Source organism: Dasypus novemcinctus, chromosome 12 (genome assembly GCF_030445035.2).
Source record: "Dasypus novemcinctus isolate mDasNov1 chromosome 12, mDasNov1.1.hap2, whole genome shotgun sequence".
NCBI classification, from domain to species: domain Eukaryota; kingdom Metazoa; phylum Chordata; class Mammalia; order Cingulata; family Dasypodidae; genus Dasypus; species Dasypus novemcinctus.
This window is the reverse complement of record NC_080684.1, coordinates 84,306,039-84,318,996: the sequence shown is the minus strand read 5'-3', so window position 1 is coordinate 84,318,996 and position 12,958 is coordinate 84,306,039. Positions and strand designations below refer to the sequence as shown.

At 37.9% G+C, this 12,958-nt stretch overlaps 1 protein-coding gene across 1 annotated transcript in view; it reads left to right on the top strand.

Moving 5' to 3' along the window:
• Positions 1–12,958, top strand: part of DEPDC4 (DEP domain containing 4) — a 50,541-nt gene that overhangs the window by 27,120 nt on the left and 10,463 nt on the right. The window contains 4 exon segments of the mRNA XM_058308597.2: positions 5,403–5,583; positions 7,591–7,632; positions 7,634–7,776; positions 7,779–7,809. Coding sequence (XP_058164580.2) covers positions 5,403–5,583; positions 7,591–7,632; positions 7,634–7,776; positions 7,779–7,809 — 397 coding nt within the window.

Here is a 12,958-nt window from a genome sequence, read left to right as displayed (position 1 = left end):
TGTCAATCACATATCTGATAAGCATTAATATGCATGATATATAAGGAGTTCACATAACTCAACTATAAAAAGACAAAGTATCCAATTAAAAAATGGGCAAAAGGGAAGCAGATGTGTCTCAAGTAACTGGGCTACCTTCTACCAAATGAGAGGTCCAGGGTTCGATACCCAGGGCCTCCTGGTGAAGGCAAGCTGGCCCATGTGGTAAGCTGGCCCACGTGGAGTACTGGCCCACGTAGAGTGATGCCCCGTGCAGGAGTGCTGGCCCACACAGAGAGCTGATGCAGCAAGATGACACAACAATAAGAGATACAAAGGAAAGACATTAAGTGACACAGCAGATCAGGGAGTTGAGGTGGTGCAAGAAAACTATCACCTCTCTCCCACTCCAGAAGGTCCCAGGATCAGTTCCCAAAGCCACCCAATGAGAATACAAGCAGACACAGAAGAACACACAACAAATGGGCACAAAGAGCAGACAATGGAGGGAGTGGGGAGAAATAAATAAGGAAATCTTTAAAAAAAAAAAAAAAAGAGGACAGTGTTGGAAAAGGTAAAGAACAACTTCTTCACATCCCACAAAAAAAAAAAAGTGTGCAAAAGACTTGAAATGACAACTGTCCAAAGAAGAAATACAAATGGCAAGAAACAGGAAATAATGTTCAACATCAATAGTGATCAGGGAAATGTAAATCAAAACTACAATGAGATATCATTTCACACCTATTAGACTGGCTGCTATTAAAAAGTCAGAAAACTGTAAATATTGGAGAGGATGTGGAGAGATAGGAATGCTTATTCACTGTTGGTGAGAATGTAGAATGGTACAGTCACTGTGGAGGACTGTTTGGCAGTTCCTAAGGAAGTTGAATATAGACCTGCTATGAGACCTGGCAATACCATTGCTAGGTATATACCAGAAGAACTGAGAACAGTGATACGAATAGATAACTGCACTCTGATGTTCATAGCAATATTATTCACAATAGCACTCTGATGTTCATAGCAATATTATTCACAATAGCCAAAAGTTGGAAACAGCCCAGGTGTCCATCAACTGATAAATGGATAAAGAAATTTGGAGCATACACATGATGGAATATTATGCAGTAGAAAGAAACAATGAAGTCATGAAACATATGACAACATGGGTGTACCTGGAGGATATTACGTTGAGTGAAGCAAGCCAGACACAAAAGGGAAAATACTGTATGATTGCCCTGTTATGAACTAAGTATATTATGTGAAATATAAATATATTATGTGAAATATGAATATGGGTAGAATTGCACATATAAGACCATTTTTCCTTGAAGCTGAACAAATGTAAGTTAATACTACACAATGCTAATATCAGACAAAAATAAAACATTTTACTAAGTGAAGGAGACCAGGCTCAGAGAACTATATTTTGTATGATTTCATTTACATAAAATGTAAATATAAATCAATTATAACGATAAAAGGAGATTAGTTTTTATGTAGGTCTGAGGAAGGAATGCTAAGGGGTTTGGGGTCTTTCTTTTTGGAATAATGAAATTGTTCTAAAATTTTTGAGATGATGAATGTATAACATTGTGATTATACTAAAAGTCATTGATTATACACTCTGGATAGAATAGCCAGAAACAGCAGCTATATACAGTGGAGGAAGCATAGAGAGATTGAGAGATAAGGACTTTTCTTGTTTATTTGTCTGCTTTATTATTATTATTGAAATAATGAAAATGCTTTATTAATGACTGAAGTAATGAATGTACAACTATGTGATTATAACAAATACCATTGATTGTACATTTTGGATGAATTGTATGCTTTATTAATATGTATCAATAAAATTGATTTAAAAACAAATTCTACCAGTGATGGAAGCGGGTGTAGCTCAGTAGTTGAGTCCCAGCTTCACATGTTAGGAGGTCTCAGATTCAATCCTCCCTACCTCCAAAAAAAAAAAAAAAAAACCAAACTCTACCAGCAGTGGTAAAGCAATGCAATTACAGGACTATGGGCTTCATTGCAAATTTGCATTTGAAGAAAAAATTTTGAAGATGAACTACCTCTGCCACAATTTGTTTTTAAGATTTTATTGTTTCTTTCTTACTGATATCTTGACTAATATCATTTCAAAAAGATATGATTATGCATTGGTTTACACTTGTATGTATATGATTATATCTCAGGAAAACTGCTTTTAAAAATATAATGTGTATTAGTCAGCCAAAGGGGTGCTGATGCAAAATACCAGAAATCGGTTGGTTTTTATAGAGGATATTTACTGGGGATAGAAGCTTATAGTCACAAGGCCCTAAAGAATCCAACCCAAGGTACCGTAAGAGGTACTTTCTCACCCAGAGTCTGTTGCCGTGTGTTGATACAAGATGGTGGGCGATGCCTGCGGGGGTCCATCTTCCTCCCAAGGCTCCATGGTCCCAGCTTCTTCCAATCTCTGCCGCAGCCTGGGACAAGAGACAAGTCTCCTGGGGCTCATTACTCTCTGGGCTCAGCTGCTCTGCTCTCTCCACAAGGTCAGCTTTAAACTGTCAGGTGAATGGCTCATCTGTCTCCCTGGGCCCTTTGCTGTGCCTAAAGAGCCTTCTCACGTATCTGCTTCTCTGTGTGCTTACTTCCCAGGTTCCAGGATCAAAACTCTAACCTTCTCCTCTGCCATGTCATTTTTCTATGTGAGTCCCTGTCCACCAAGGGGGCAGGGACTCAATATCCAACTGACGTGGCCTAAAGCCTCAATTATTATTTAATCAAGTAAAAGTGAAACCTCTGAATCCAGTCCAATCTAATATGCCCAAAGGAACAGACTAGTTCACAAACATAATCCACTATCTATTTTGGAAATTCATAAAAAATATCAAACTGCTACAATATGATTATGTTGTTTTAGAAATTTTAGGGGTAAATTTTAAAAGTCCAGGAAACAACCTCTTCCTCACCTCTGGTGGGTAAGGACTCAGGGGAATGCTGGTATCAACTAGAGAAGTTCTACTAATCTGTTTTACTGGGCTTCTAGAGAAATATCTTTGTAGGAAATGTTCCTCAGTTATTAATAAAACAAAGTTTGAGCCCCACTGAATACACTGTATTTCTCTTATCATAACATTCACCACACTTAATGGAATTGTCTCTTTACTTGTCTGTATTTTGCACTAGAATGTGAGCTATTTGAACAGGGCCAGTCCTTATCCTGTTCACCATTGAAACCCCTCTGCATGGCACAGCACCTGGTGGTTGGTAGGTATGTATAGACATATAGTGGATGAATGACTCAAGTCCAAACTCTTCAGTTTTACTTTTTTATTAATATGTCCTATATATATGAAGCCTATCCTATATGCATTGAGCAGATTGTAAGCTCTTCAAATGCAGAGTCTATCCCCTTTGTACTACAATCACTCAATGATCTTTGAGTAGGAAATGTTTCATAAACTTTGACAGTGCTGATGGATGTGTTGCCACAATATCTCTTGCGTTTAATTTCCCTTCACAGAGCCAGCTATTCTATTTATAGTCTACATTTGGCTAGTATGTTCTACATATGCATAAGGCTCCATGCCCCCATTATCAGGACTTGGCTCAAATATTATCTTCCCAATAATAACTGTCACCCATATTATTTAAAATTGCAATATCATTCCCTGACACTACTTCTCCCCTTTTCTCCATAGAATTTCTTACTCTCATATACTATATATTTCACTGTTTGTTTGTTTGTTGTCTGCCTCCCCCCACTAGAATGTAAGCTCCATTACAGCAAGAATTTTTGTATGATTTGGTTACTGATACATCACCAGAACCTAGAGCAGTACCTAGCACAAAATAGATCTCAATAAATATTTGTTGAATGAATGATTCATTGAAATAACCAAATATTCTGTTTTTTAAATTTTTTTAAATTTACTTTAATTTTGTTATTTTTTCATTAATATTCTGTCTTGATGTTCTTGCAAATGAGTCTTCTACTTTCAAGCTTATTTATAATATATTTATTTTGGGTGACTTGGTAAAATTTGCCTTCAACCATTTCTTCCTTATCTGTCCTTGCCTCCTTGCTTTGGGTATGGCCACTTAAGGCCTACTTTTGTTGTTTATCTTTTTCCAGCACCTGGTTCTGTTCTTCCCAAATATAGGTATTGAGCAAATGAGGACTGATTTATCATATACAGTTTATGATCACAAGTTTTTACTAAAAGATTATTAATTCAGTCTAATTTTGGTCAATAATTCAGAAGTGGCAAACAGATCAGCGAGACAGGGAGTATTTAATTATCAAACATGTCAGAAAGAAACATACACTCTCATTTTTCTTGAAATATATGGCCCTCTTAGGCTATTTCTACTTTTTCCACATATTACAGAAATATAAGTACAGAAAAAATTTATTTTTACTGTAGCAGAAACAATAGGACAATACCAAGAAATGGCAGCTGATACTCAGCTTGACTGTTTAGGGTACAATAGGGGAATGGTGGGGTTTGTGGCACACTAGAAATGACATTCTAATCCAAAAGGGGTGACCACTAATGCATCATAGGAGATCTCTGTCAGACTTTAACTTAGGCCCAGTGTTGGGAGAACTTTCTGTTGTTTTTCTAAGATCACATGTTTTTATGAAACCTAGAATTTTACATGAAATCTCCCCATTTTTACTTTTTTTTTTTCAAAATACTTTATAACCAAACAATGGCTATAGGCCAAACTTAGTTTATATGCTACCTGCTTGGAAGTACTGCAGTAGATTTACTGTAGCTGTTGCTTTCATAATTTTGTTTCATATTGAAAGGAAAAACAAAACATTAATTATGATCTGATGGTTAGGATTATGAAAAATCTAATTAAGTCTTAACAGAAATGATCAGAAACCCAAGTTGAGAATCACCTAGTACTGTATTTTAATTTAAAAAACAATAGACTGCAATTCTCTGTGAGGTATAGAATAGATAAATAATTGTAATCTTTTCATATTCACTCAGATGTATAAAATAATGTATATGTATGACCAGTAGCTCCAGTAGCTTTTTACATTTGGAATTAACCCATTGTTGGCCTTAACAGCTAAGTAATATCACTTTATAATCAACATAGTGAAGTGGGTGTAGCTCAGTGGTTGAGTGACTGCTTTGCATGTATGAGGTCCCTGATTCAATCCCTGGTACCTCCTAAAAGAAAAAAGTATATAGGAACATAACTGGAAAATAAAATCAATATGGTTCATAATCTGATGTCTACATAAATGTCAATCTTGAAAAGAAAAATTGTACTATAACAAATTTAAATTATCTTAGCACTAAATTGATCCATTACTTAACATGGATTTTCTAAATATTGATTAAATGTGTGTATGCTATTTATCAGTTTATAATTGCATTAAATTTCTTTCTAAGCTGTGGAAGATGTTTGGAAACACCAAAAATTGTTACATATTCTTCAATTGTTTCATACTCCATTCTTGGAAAATACTTTGGAGACTCCAATTAAAACAAAAAATCTTCAGTTAAGTATAGAAGATCTTGTTATTGTTATTTCAAACATTTGTCTAGACAGAGAGGTTATTCCAAACTTATGTCTACCTCAGTAAGTGACCATTTTTATTGTCAAATAATTTATAACTACAAGTTCTTTCATATATTTTGTCCTTGGCATTTTAAGGTGTGAGAATATACATACATACATACATACATACATAGAGAGAGAGAGAGAAGGAGCGAGACTATTTCTGTTTTATAAATTAATCACTGTGAATTTTCATTTGACCTAACACAGTCATCAGTTATGACCTGTGAAATCCCTTGAAATCAAAGAGATTTCATTCAGATGAATTCATTTATTTGTCAATTGTCCTCTCTTGCACCAGCCCTGCTTGTCTTCACTTCTGTTTTATAACCTTAAAATAACATAACCATCATATTTTCTCCAGTTTTTTATTGCAGTCCTGAAAGAAACCATAATCTAGCTGGGGAGATATATGTAAACAAAACATTACAGTTCAATTAGATAAGCCCTATTATAAAATCACCTTCACTGGGGAGAAGAGGTTTGGAGGAATCCTATAGCTTAAATGACTAACTCACTCGCAACTGCAAGTTATCTATTGCTTTAACAAACTAGATGGTGGGAACTACAGGTATGAGACCTTGGGTTCTGTTGGGATTCCAGTAGAAAGAACTTATGTCATGCTTCTTCCCATGGGTGCCAAACAAGAAAAGAGCATCAGATTCCAAGGATAAGGACCAAAAAGCTTCATACTATGATGAGCTAGGTGCATGATCACAGACTGTGGACCACTAGTCAACTCTGGTCCTGCTTGTACCTTACAGGCTTCCCTAATTCACAATAGGCCAAGAGTGGACCTAAACAAAGGGCTGAGTCTTCCCAGTCCTTGAGGCAGGGGAAGACTACAAGGAGGCCAAAAAACAGAGAGGTTTTCTTTAGGTTCCTCTGCAGGCCAGCCTACCTTTCCAAACTTCCAAATGGAAAGAACAAGAGAAAACCAATCATACTGTCATTGGTCTTCTAAGATCTAGAAGATAGTCGAATCACACACACTACTATGGGAAAATCGAACTTAAACCTGAAGATCCTCTTGTTAGGCATGGTGTAACATTTACCTGTCAGGGGGAAAAAATACAAGAAAGAGGAGTGAGGGAGGGAAGGAAAAAGAAGATATTTGAGGATTACTAAGAATTCATAGGATATATCACTCAGGAACCCATCCAAAGAAAGTATTTGAGGAAAGATTTGAATCAGACTACACAGAAACAACTAAACCTGGAGATGAGGAAAAAGGAGGAGGGAAGACAGTGATGAGCAACGAACTTTGATTTTTGCTCTTAGGTTTTTTCTTCTTTCTTTCTGTACAACGAGAGAGATTAATGCCAGGTAAGACTTTCTGGGAATGTGGAAAATGAAAGTGCTAAATAAGAACTTGAAACAGAAGGGACATGCTATTCGGAGAAATTATGGTAAATACTAACTTATCTCAACAGAACCTGGGGGTTGAGAGAGCCGCAGATGCAGAGGAGAAGTAAAAGCCTTTCAAAGGAGTGGAGTCACTGGAGGAGGGGATAGTGAAAGTATACTAAATTTCATATCTTACAGGAGTTGGAAGATAAGGAAGAGGAAACAATGTGTGGTGGGATAAACAGTACATCTTTGTTGAAGAAATATTTTGTACCTTATCTTCAACTAATAGAATTATATGCATCTAAATTATTGGAGTAGGGAAAAGGGAGGGGGACCATTAATGGAGAACTGTACAGATCAACTCCTTTAAATAGGATCTAACAAAATTAGAAATAAATAACGAAAGGTAGCCAAAAATATTTTAACTCCTTGAAATTCAAGGTGTCTAAACGTGTGATAGTATTTGGTGAGGAAAAGAGCCCTTTTCTGCCACTAAATTTTTCACTCATCCAGCAAAATTTGTTGAAGTTATTCTCTCAGACAATAGTTTCTACTTTGGTTATATATAAGCAGTTTTTGCTTGTTTGTTCATTTGTTTTAATGCTTTTTCAACAGTGCTTTATGTAGTTACATAGAAATGCTAACCATTGATTTATTTGTTCTGCATTCTCCCTCCAGGATTGATCACTGGCTTAATGCAGCAATTGAATGTATGGACCATTCCGTGGTCAATTAATACTCACAGTTAGCAATTAGTGCAAAACAGAAATGAAGTGGCAAAATTGAATACTCAGAAGAAGATACTCTTTAATGTCATTGTAAAATATTATAAACAAGAGAAAGATTGCCCATTGAATGATGAGTATTTGATATCCATTCAGGAATTATTGAACTTCTCATTATGAAAGGATTTTAAACTTTAATTTTCTTCAAAAGAAGACATTCAGAATTCTGGGAAGACAACATTGAATATGCAGGCAGAGCTCAACTCTCTCACAAAAACAATGGAGAACCATCAAGATAGCAGTGGAGTAAGGAGCTCCTAGAGTCAGCTCCTGCTACAGGGCAGTTGGTGGACACCAGAGCTCTCTGGAGCTAGCTGAAGCACCTATTTGGGGACTCCAGGAGGCCAGAAGAGCATCCTGCAGCATCCTTGAAGGAATGGAAGGAGGAGACTACCCGTCTGCAGAGAAGACTCCTAAGTAGAGCGTTCCATGCCCCGGAGGCCAGTGCCCATCCTCCACTGGAGGCACAAGCCACTTCAGGAGCTTTTCTGCGGCTGGAATTGAAAGCTCCACTTCCCAGAAACGGGGGAGAAAGAGATGGTTGGGAACCAACTTCACCTACTGATGAGTAAATTCAGCAGGCTAAAGTATAATTCTGAAAACAGCTAAAGTTTGAGCCTGTCCAAGTTAGAAAGCGGCCAGGAGCCACCATCCTAACTCCATGCTTGGCACAGGGGGAAGCGGGGCGGACTGAAAAATCACAATGCTGGTGGGGACTGGCTTCTTTCCATCCAGGTCAGATTGCAGCTCTAGCCTAGGACCCAGGGCCACCTCCAGCAGGAAGGAAGCTGGGGGACGTGCACCAGCCTCTCTGGGAATTTACCAGCCAAGCTGTGGAGGCCAGTGATTATCCTCCTCTGGTGGCAAGAGTCACCCCAGGGGCTGTTCTGTGACTGGAATTGGAAGCTCCATTTCCCAAAGACAGGGGAGGAAGAGACGGTTGGCAGCTGATTTCAGCTACTGATTGATAGACCTCACTGGCTAAGATATAACTCTGGGAACAGCTGCAGTGTGAATCTGCCCAAGTCAGAAAGAGGCCGGTAGCAGCCATTTTGACTCTGCCCCAAGCCTGAGGGGAAGCCGGGCTGACCGAAGATCACAATGATGGTAGGAACCAGTTTTTTTCACCCAGATCAGACTGTAGTCCTGGCCTGGGCTTCAGCCCTGCCTCTGGCAGGGAGGAGGCTGGCGCGACCTGTACCAGCCTATCCAGGTAACTTTAGGTATCTTTGACTGGCATAGACTGAAAATCAGAAATCTACTGGGGCAACTGCAGTCATCTTGGACCCTCACTGCACAGATTCCTACCCATACCTGCAGCTCCATCCCCACCCCAGGCAGGGGAGAAAGGGGCGTGAAGCTTCATCAGTGTCTCTGGGCAACTATAGTCTAGGCCTGCATGACTTGGATTATTCCACACAGCTGTGACTCTGTCCATACCCCTGGCAAAGAAGAAAATTGGGAGATGCTTCATTGGTCCCTGGCACAGTGAGGGCAGCTTGAATCTCCACAGCTTATAGCACCAATTATAACCTTGGCTCCTACTCCACAACTAGCAAGGTAGAAAACACAGGAAGCCCTAAACTAAAGAGAAAAACTGCACCCAGAATAAATAGTCTAGTAACCGAGATGCCAAGACACTAACAAAAAATTATAATCCACACCAAGAAACAGGAAGCTATGGCCCAATTAAAGGAACAAGATAAGCTTCCAGATGACATAAAGGAGTTGAGACAACTAATCATAGATGTTCAAACAAATCTCCTTAATAAATTCAATGAGATGACCACAGAGATTAGGGATATTAAGAAGACACTGGATGAGCACAAAGAAGAATTTGAAAGCATACATAGAAAAAAAGCAAATCTTATGGGAATGAAAGGTGCAGTAAATGAATTAAAAAAACATCAGAGGGAAGCAGATTTGGTCAACTGCTAGAGCATCTGCTTACCACATGGGAGGTCCAGGATTCAAACCCAGGGCCTCCTGACCCATGTAGTAAGCTGACCCACACACAGTACTGATACAAGCAAGGAGTGCTGTGCCACACAGGGGTGTTCCCCGTATAGAGGAGCCCCATACCCCATAAGGAGAGCTGCCCTGTACAAAAAAAGCACAGCCTGCCTAGGTGTGGCACCACACACACAGAGAGCTGATGCAGCAAGATGAGGCAACAAAAAGAGACACAGATTCCCAGTGCCGCTGACAAGAATGCAAGTGGACACAGAAGAACCCACACAGCAAATGGACAAAGAGAGCAGACAATGGGGAGGGGGGGAGGGGAGAGAAATAAAAAATAAAAAAAGTAAAAAAAATTAAAAAACATTGGAATCATATAATAGCAGATTTGAGGAGGCAGAAGAAAGGATTAGTGAACTTGGAGAAATGGCTTCTGAACATGAACATACAAAAGAAGAGATGGAGAAAAAAATGGAAAAAATTGAACTATGTCTCAGGGAACTAAATATCCCAGAAGGAGAAGAGAGGGGAAAAGGGGCATAAGCAATATTTGAAGAAATAATGGTAGAAAATTTCCCAACCCTATTGAAGGACGTAGATATCCATGTCCAAGAAGCACAATGTACTCCCATCTGAAAAGATCTAAATAGACCAACTCTGAAACACATACTCATCAGAATGTCAAATGCCAAAGACAAAGAAAGAATTCTGAGAACAGTAAGAGAAAAGCAATGTATAACATATAAGGAATACCCAATAAGATTAAGTGCTGATTTCTCACCAGAAACCATGGAGGCAAGAAGACAGTGGTCTGATATATTTAAGATACTACAAGAGAAAAACTTCCAGCCAAGAATCTTATATCCAGCAAGATTGTCTTTCAAAAATGAGGGCGAGATTAGAATATTCACAGGTAAACTGAAACTGAGAGAATTTCTAAGCAAGAGACCAGATTTTCAGGAAATACTAAAGGGTGGGCTAGAGCCTCATAAGAAAAGACAGGGGAGAGAGGCTTGGAAGAGAGTCTAGAAATGAAGATTATATTGATAAAAGTAACTAAAAGTATAAAAAGAGTGGTGAAAATTAAATATGACAGATAAAACTCAAATAGACAGGAATAAACAGAACCAGTGATGTAAAGCACTTGTATTCAGAAAACTCCAACTCAATGTTAAAAGAAATTTTAAAAAGGCCTAAATAACAGGAAGAACATTCCATGCTCATGGATTGGGAAACTAAATATTATTAAGATGTCAATTCTACTCAAATTGATATACAGATTCAAAGCAATCCTGATAAAAATTCCACCAACATTTAAAAAAAAAATTGAAAACATGATCATCAAATTTATTTGGAAGGGTCAGGGGTCCTTAATAGCCAGGAATATCATAAAAAGGAAAAGCAAACCCTCATCTCCAGACTTTAAATCATATTGCCTAGCTATAGTGGTAAAAACAGCATGGTACTGGCATAAAGACAGACACATAGACCAATCGAACACAATTGTTCAGAAACAAACACTCACATATATGGTCAAGTGATTATTGACTAGCCTGTCAAACCCACACAGCTCAGGAAGAACAGTGTATTAAAAAAATGGTGCTGAAAGAATTGGCTATCCATAGCCGAAAGAAGGAAAGAGGACCCCAATCTCACGCCTTATCCAAAAATTAACTCAAAATGGATCAAAAACCTAAAAATAAAAGCAAAAACCTTAAAACTTCTGGAAGTAACTGTAGGAAAATATCTTCAAGACGTGGTGGAGGTTGTGGATTCTTAAAGGAGATAAGAGGAGGACTGAGATGGACTAGTGATGTTTAATGTATGAAGAAGTTTTAATTAACTTTACTGTAAAATTGTGGAATATATACAGTAGATGGTAAAGCATAGTGAGTAACAGCTAGTTTATAAATAGGAATGTGACTGAAAATGGTAGTCTAAGGATGTAAGTGCCAATTGATAGAATGCTAGAGAATAATCTAGGAATTGAATAGCACAGTAAACCAAGAGGTGGATGAGAATTGTGGTTGATGGTACAGATGCAAGAGTGTCCTTTGTGAGCTAGAGCAAATGTACGTCACTACTCCAGGGTGTTGGGAATGTGGAGAAGCATGGGAAAAATACAACTGGAGTGACCTATGGACTGTGTAATATTCTTTCATCTATGCAAAAGATGTACAGTGTTGATAATGAGACAGTATGGAAAATATAAGCCAAATGTACACTATGGACAATCAGATGATATTATCTCATCTGTAGCAAATGTTCCACCACAGTGTGGTAGTGTTGATGGAGATACGATGTTTGTGAATTCTGCATATGTGCATGATGGTTTCATAAGTTTACAACTTCTGTCATAAAAAAATGTATTTAAAAAATAATAATAGGGTGGGTTGGGGGAAAAACACACCTAATGTAAGATAAGGACTATGATTAGTAGTAAGATTTTGACAATTTCTTTCATAATTTGTAACAAACATCTCACAGTAACGGAAGGTTTTGGTGGAGGGTTGATGCATGGGACCCCTGTATGATGTTATGCATATTTGCTTTGTAAGTTCACAACTTTTACTATACACTTAATTGTTTATATATGTTCATATATAAATGCTATAAAGATAATAATAATAGGGTTGGTTGGGGGAAAAATACTTTGGTTAGTAGTAATATTTTGACCATGCTCTTTAATCATTAGTTAAGAAGGTTTAATAACATTGCAAGTTATTGGTGGTAGGGTGAGTTATGAGAGTCCTGCATGATGTTATATATGTTTGTTTTGTAAGTTCACAGCCATTATTATACACTTATTGTTTATGTATGTTTAAAGACAGTGCTGCACAAGGCCCAGGAGGTGGAGGCCAGAAACAACTAAAGTGGTTTGCTGACAAGGTTCACTGACAGGTGCCATCTGCTGGTCTGTCAGGAAAGTACATGGAGAAAATGCTTTCAGGTCTCAGCCCCCTGGGAGAAAAATCTGTGCCACATTAGGGAGTCCTTGGCCTGATTTTTATAACTTAAGCTGGGCGATTTTAAAGACTTAGAATAAATTGAACCAAAAATCAAAGAAGAGATGTAAAACACATATACCCTAGGCAACAGAGAGAAATTGACAATGAGTAAATTCATAAACATATTCAGATGCCTAGACATCAGCAAAAAATTACAAGCCATACTAGTAAACAGGAAAAGATGGTCCAGCCAGAGAAACAAACCAAATATCCTAAAGAGGTACAGGTTTTAAGATAATCAGTGATAATCATACAATTCTCCTAAACCAGTTCAAAGAATTAAAGGAGAATATG